The following is an 8,031-nucleotide window of genomic DNA, read 5'->3' on the forward strand; positions in this document are numbered from 1 at the left end:
CCCCCTTGTCATAAGCGGGCCGCTATCGGGCCGGGTATGGGCTAGTTTTGGGCTAGTAGTACTCTTAGTTTAGTAGCTAATAGGTAATATATTTAAGTAACCTCTACATATATGTATTAATTATTTAGTTATTGTTATCTCTCAAAAAATGGGTTACTTACCTGTATGCTTATAAAAGGTATTAACCTTTGATACTAACTAGTAAGTATACAATTATGTATAAGGAGGGTATTTGTATTGAGATAAAAATGCAATATTGTAATGTAATGTAATGTAAATGTTAGCGAGCTTTTTTTTAAGTTTTATTTTGGGCTGGTCAAAAATGTTGCCCCCCCCCTCTCAAAAACTTAAATGACGCCACTGACTAGAGTATAATTTCATCTAATCGAATCTTTAACCACTCATACTAATGATAGGTAATTCATTAGTTTTTTATACTAATTATACCATAGATAATATAGAATTATATATTATTATTTATTATATGAGTTCACATAATACACACACACTAACACGAAATGCTGCTCACACTTAGGACGTAGGTATTGACGCACTGTTGTCTGTTGCTATAAAAATTGTCTTTACTCAACTTCTTAGTCGATATCCAATATCCTTAGGTGCTTAATAATATCAAGTATCAATAATATTCATTTGGCATATTACGTTTATTGCTAGAATTTAATAAAAACGATATACCTACACTGCTCAGCGACGAGAACTTACTGTAAATTATGAAATATTGTAACTATAATAATTAAGTTTGTTAAAATAAAAAAAGAGCAATTCAGTGTTACTTTGCTGTACTGTAGGCTACAAGTGGGTCACTGTAATGGATGCTGTTAAATTTGAATTCAACGATATAATATCATTGTAAAAGAAAAACGATTCTGAGCGAAGACTGTCAGTCAGCCTATGATAGTACTAAGTATATATTTGAAGATATTATTGTGAATTAAAACTATAATATTAAGTAATTTATTTACCAATTTACGTGGATCCTTGTTTTATATTTTCAAACCTTAGGTATACAAGTTGAACATTTTACACATTTTTAACTACAAAATCATTTTTTTAATTTTCAATTTTCAATTTGATAAATGTTGTCAAAAATCGAACTTTAAATGCTTATAAAAAATATTGTGCATGTACTTTTAATATTTTTCAACTGCTATTGTAACAATATATCAAGAGCCTTGTATTAAATTTTCACACTTTTTGACCCAACAAATAAAATTGTATTGACGTTAATAGAAAAAAAAACTAAAATGGTAATTAAAATTTGAAATTGCCCGTTAATAGCTTATAACTAGGGCTCGGAAGTTGATGACCTTAAAAACAATAAAAAATGACCTAAAAAAAATGCAAATATGACATAAAAATGACAAAAAATGTCCTTAAAAAATGACCTAAAAAATTGCAAATATTAGTTTTAAACTAATAAAAATACATTTTTTTAAAAATATTTTACTCTATTTTACTATAAAATTCTATATAAATTTATCAAAGATTTCGAATTGCTCAAAATATGACAAAAATGTCCTTAAAAAATGAAATAAAATAATAAAATGTAGGTATAATAATATTCACTACAACACGACAACGACAAATATGTAATCGGCGAAATAAAATCGGATAGGTACTAACTTAGTCCGTGGTAATTTCCAAGTTTTAAGTTATCGGCATAATGGTCGACAAGAAACAATAAGAAGTGAACTAGCGAGAAATCAGTAAAAATGACTAAAAATGTGGGAAAATGACCTAAAAATGTCAAAAAATGACTTAAAAAGTAATCAACACCAAAAAATGCAAAATAAAATTTAGTTATTCAGATTCACATGCTAATGAAACACATTTGTGGCCAAGAGAGCATCGTCTAAAAAGTTCTAAAAAATAATGCAAAATGCATCAACTTCCGAGCCCTACTTATAACGAATCAAAATATTTTGAAAATATGAATTGATAATATAAATTTATGTGGTGTAAATTTCAAGTATATATAGTTATTCGTTTTTGAATTACAACAAAATAAGAAAATCGCTACCTAAATGAGAAATTGAGTGAATAAAAAAAAAAACTGTAACCATTTGTTTTTAATATTTTTCAATTGCTATTGTAAAATGTTATTATGAGCCTTAAAATATCGTCTCGGAATCGGCGAGAACGTAAGGAAGTAGCTATTGATGTAGACTATTAAATAATATTAATCGATCCACATGCACTGATTAGTCATTTCATACATTCCTCTCAATTATATGCACGAAATCGTTGAATTTTTTTGCTTAACGGTGTTTAACCAAGCACGTTTGTAAATTCATATTCCTTCTATATAGGTATAATGTGTACCACGTTAACAATGACTATAACAAACATGCTTGGCGTTTAGGGGGGCCATAAGGGCCATGCCCCCCTATACATCATAAAAAACCTATAAATAATAATTTTAGAGTCTTTATAAATTATAATCACAGCCCACAAATTTTGCTAGTGGATACAATATACTTTTCACTCTGTTAAGGCCTAAGTGGTTAGATACTAGATAGTTAAGAATAGAATTTTTGGACAAAAAAGATATTGGCCCCCTCCTAGAAGACGATTCGAATCCATTACTATAGGTAATTAATCCGTGCTATTTACAAATCAGGCAATGTTCACAAAATAGTATTATTAATTATTATCATTTATCACATTATTATAGTATAATACTTTAATATAATATAAGTAAATATATTATTATATTATTTGAATAAAATATAAATCAATGTAAAATAAATGTAAACATTGCCCGCTTTATAAATGGCGGCCGACTTCGACATGCATGGTCACAACTGTGGTATAAAGACGGCTATCTAGTCACAGAATAGATGAAATAGAATTCCATAATATAGTTGTATATATCTGCGGGAACCACATGTGCAGCGCAGCTTACTTCCACCGTGCGAACTACCGCCATCATAGGCGCAATTTCAGCTTTTGACTTGGGGGGGCTAAATATATTAAAGGCAAGCAGACCATTGCAATATAGCATTTTAAAAATGTATCCTATGTTTTTTTTTTTGGGGGGGGGGGCTACGGCTAAGTTTGGGAGGCTTAGCCCCCCATCCCTCCTCAATTTGCGCCTATGACCGCCATACCACGTCTATGGGAATTTCCTTAGATCATAATATTGTACTGTCTAGGATCCATGACAAATTATACAAATTATACAAATTATAAAGAGGTTCTTTAGTCTTTACAATAGTGCTAGGATCTAAAGGAATTTCACAACAACGATGATACGTTACCACGTTACACCACACCAAGGTTTTTAGACTATAATCTAAAAACCTTGGACACCACACACGATTAAAGTATGATTAAAGATAGTATTTAGATGATACTAGCATGATAAACGATAACTAATAAATGATAAAGAAGTTTAAAACATTTCGTTTACTTTTTAGGAGTTTAGAATTGTAGAAATAGAAAGCTTTTAATTATTTTTGAAATTAACTAGGAACTACATAAAATTTGATTATTTAAAAAAAAAAAGTATGTTGATAATTTAACATTTGATTTTTGTTTGTAAATGTTCAACGACGCATTTTACCATACTAATATTATGATAAGTTCAATTATTTAAAATTATTGTTAATATTGTTATGGCCGAAGAAATAGAACATTTTTACGGAGTATACCTACTGTACTGTTTGAATGAAAAGAGCAAAGGAAAAACTTACATTGGCTATACCAAGGATCCAAATCGCCGAATAAAACAACACAACAAAGGTGTCAAAAGCGGAGGAGCCAGAAAAACCAGTCTTCGTGGGCCATGGTAACATATTATATTGATTAGATTACAATTAAATATTATTGTTAAACAATAAAAATTTAAAATATTAAAATAATTTAATCAGTACTAATCTGCCTATAGGGAAATGGTTTTGATAGTACACGGATTTCCCAACGATATATCAGCATTAAGAGTATGATGTAAGTCTTTGAAATTCAAAAATTTAACAATAACATATCTTTTTTTTTTAGTTTGAATGGGCATGGCAAAATCCCAAGACATCCAGACGATTGAAACACATAGCACTAAAATCGAGAACTGAAAAAGCATATGACTATTGTATTCGCATACTTTCTGAAATGCTGCATGTAGGTCCATGGAATCGTCTAGCTTTAAATGTCCGGTGGCTGAACATGCATTATCGACTCGACTTCAGTGTAAGTAAACTGTCATAAATCATATAAATAACTAATTTAGTATCAAATGTTATAACTTATTATAATATAATTTCCACAGGACGATAAATTTCCACCGATGCACATGTCTATATGTCAAGGACCAGTTGTATGTAAGAAACCTGTGTCGCCAAATGATCTTAGCTCTTTGGACAGCAGTAAAAGTCAAATATGTGTTTTGTGTGCACGTAATTGTTGTGCAGAAAGTCTACTAAATTGTTTAGATCCAGATTGTCAAGCAGTCACACATATTCAGTGTCTTGCAAAGCGATTCTTAGGATCATCTGATCATATTATACCAATAGATGGTGAATGTCCAGCATGTGGCATCCGTGTTCTATGGGGTGATTTAATTCGGCGAAAAAATGGATGCTATAAAAATTTAATTGCTGCCGGCAGATAATTATTAAACAACTTATTTATTATACCATTGATTATGGTTTGAGTTCCTCTTTAATGTGAAGTGTATTTTAAAAATATATATATATTTTTTTTTTTTTTATAGATTATTGATTTTTGTAAAAATTTTGAATGTATTATTATATTTTATTACTAGATGAAAAAAAAAATGATTTACATATTAATGTATTATAAAATTGTTGACATAATATTTTAAAATTAAATTTTTTGAAGACGTAATTTCCTTAGTTCTTTAAAAGCCTTAATGCTTAATAAAAAACTCAGATTTAAATTTTTTTTATGGGTTTTGTGATCATTTAAAAGCATCATAAGAGTATCCAGTATAGGCCTGAGCTATAGCTATAGCTACAGCCTCCTAAATTTCAAACACTGCGCCTGTGAAAATCCATATTAAATCTGATGAGTTCGATAAATTTAAAAGAGCTGTGCAAGAATGTGAGATTTATCTTAATTTACTGATTTTGAAGATAAATTATTTAGTTGGTTTTCTCTACAATATTAAAAAAAATACTATAGCAAATACTTCAAAAAAAATTAGATGAATTAAAAAGTAAAAAATAAAATAAATGTTTGTGCTTGAAAAAATAGGTCATGAGATTGAGTCAGTATCCGAAGTAATGCCATTTTGTATAGATTAATTATTAAAAAAAGTGTGGCCTGGTTTGGAATTTATACCTAAATAAGGGAATAGGAAATAACACTAGAGATGTAAGCTTGCCTTTTTTTTTCATTTAATTTAATTTACTGAAAATTTGTTTTTAATGTATTTTTATTAACATAATTAATTTTTGAGGTTGTGTGATTGGTATGTTAGTTAAACGTTAATTATTTAAATAGGAATTAAGACTGTGAATATTAAATAAAATGTATAATACCTACCTACAATCTACATTTTAAAAATAAAACATATTTATCAATTATAAATAGTTCTGACTTGTGGTCTTATACTAAAATTAAATAAAATTTAATTTTTAATAACTTATAACTACTCATACAAAAAGTTTGTGGAAATAACTCAAACAATAAATATCAAATAATATCAAAAATTATCAAGAAAAATCAATAAATTCAGGAAAACGTTTACTTTATACACATAATTTATACTGAAGCAAAAATACTAATTTTTTAACAGCAGATTAAAATGCAAGTTTATTAGCAAGATAAATTTATTTTTATTTTGGATTTCCTATATTATGTTTAATAGTAGGTACCCTACTAAAATAATATTAAAATGGGTAAATGGTAATATAAGCACAGAGTTTTACATTTAATTAAGTAGGTCAAATATATTATACATTTATAACTTTATAATATCAAGGGGCAATATTTGATGAGAAATTAATTGATAGGTATAAGAAATTATAAATTTTCAAAACATAAAATTTTTATAAAACCTGCATCACTAGGGAATACTCAATGGTAATGTAACATCATTGTTTTCCAAATTAACACTAGGTATTATATAAATTTGTATTTATGTAATTTCATTCAATTTTTACAAATTTTTAATATTTTTGATAACCATTCTGATTTTCAAAGATTAAATTATTTTATTTCTAATTTAATTCTATATAATTTGGGAATAACTGATTGGGTGTTTTTTAATGTGATTTTTCGATAAAATTTTTTTCGTCTAGAAATGTTTGGCAGGTTACATAATATTTTGAGGATATTAATATTTTTTTTATATATAAATAGTTGTCACTGGTTACATAATATAATATAATTGTTATTATGATTGAATAAAATAATTTTAACTTATAATTTTAATTTTTGGTCACTACAATTTTTCTTGCATTGGCTTATTCAAAGTTAATAGACTCAAAAAATACTGGACCATTTAAATAAAAAGTTATACCAATAGTTCGCTTGAAACTTGGGGGGGGGGGAATAATATCTTTTATTCAGCCCCTATAAGATATAGCTCAGTGCTCACACTATTATAATTAGTAGAAATATGAAATATATTTTTTCTATCAATATATTTATAAAAAAAGCTTATCTTTGGCACGAGTAACGCAGATCAGGACAGCTATATTAAATAAATATCAATATTATAGAAAAATAGTTTACAACAATCATTTCTCTTTGAGCTTGTAATTTTCACTAAAGGTATATAAAAAAAAATAGATTTAAATCACAAAATGTTTAATACAAATATCATATATATATAATATTATACAATATTATATTATCATAGTAATAATAATAATATTTTAACATCACAGAACATATTAATCATGTCTTAATATAATATACATTTTGTAAAAAAAATACATATACTATATTAAAACAATCACAACCATAACCTGAGGTTATTATTATAAAATATAGCATAATAAAATAGTTCACAGTTATCAAACAATAAATAATCAACACTATACTTCGATCTTCTAATAACATTATCATTACCTATAACTACAATAAAAAAACAATTTGATAAAATTAAAATAGTATGTATTCCAAAACGACTAATAATGGGCACACAGATTTGGTGAAACAACACTAGACATAGTATAAACATTGAATAATAAATACATTTTTTAAAAAAATAACTTGTAATATTGTTTTATTGCGCACAATACACATACCCTATTAAATTGTTTTGTGTAGTTGAATAAACACAAATGAAAAACATTTAAGGATTCTCACTAGTAAACAATAAAACAATAGTACCTACCTATACTACCTACTTAACAGATAATAATAATAATAATCAACCAGTACAAATCACAACATTTTTAAGAACATGTGTTTCATTTATAAATACATATATAATACAAATGGTGAATCGCAAAGAGTTGACAACTTTACGCTAAAATTGCATTTAAAAATGTCAAATCACTGTGATACACTAATTTAGGTGTACATGCATCAATCATTACATTACATTTTAATAGTAAGTATAAAACTATTACTATACAAAAAACATTTAATTTTTAGTTTATTTTCAGTAGAATATAATATTATATTCTTTAGTAATTAATATCACATCTGAGATTGAGTTATATTTTCTTATACCTTGAAATAACATAAAGAATAGTGAAGTATATTTATATCAAAATATAAATAGAACAAATTTAAAATATGATATATGTGAAAACGAAATGAGAACAAGGTATTTATTGATAAAAATAAGATACCGGATAATAAATTACTGTTGTCGAGAAATGTAATGAAAATTTACCCTGTATAGTATCATAAGACTCAATAAATTATAAAATATTAAAATATTAACCATTGGGCATTGAACATATTTGGTGTTAACTATTTTCAGGTAACATAATATAAAATACAACAATGAAATTGTTTAGTATAAATAAATAAAAATGTTGCAGACTTAATGACATGGGCAATATTTTTTTAGATGTTACTGATAATTTGCTT

At 26.7% G+C, this 8,031-nt stretch overlaps 1 protein-coding gene across 1 annotated transcript; it reads left to right on the top strand.

Moving 5' to 3' along the window:
• The first annotated feature begins 3,549 nt into the window (after positions 1-3,549).
• LOC100169510 (structure-specific endonuclease subunit slx1) lies at positions 3,550-4,863 on the top strand. Its single transcript, XM_001952302.5, has 4 exons — positions 3,550-3,811; positions 3,911-3,962; positions 4,021-4,206; positions 4,286-4,863. The coding sequence occupies exons 1-4, from the start codon at positions 3,639-3,641 to the stop codon at positions 4,625-4,627; spliced, it is 753 nt and encodes a 250-aa protein (XP_001952337.1). The 5' UTR covers positions 3,550-3,638; the 3' UTR covers positions 4,628-4,863.
• The last annotated feature ends 3,168 nt before the right edge of the window (positions 4,864-8,031 follow it).

Source organism: Acyrthosiphon pisum, chromosome A1 (genome assembly GCF_005508785.2).
Source record: "Acyrthosiphon pisum isolate AL4f chromosome A1, pea_aphid_22Mar2018_4r6ur, whole genome shotgun sequence".
Lineage (NCBI taxonomy): Eukaryota > Metazoa > Arthropoda > Insecta > Hemiptera > Aphididae > Acyrthosiphon > Acyrthosiphon pisum.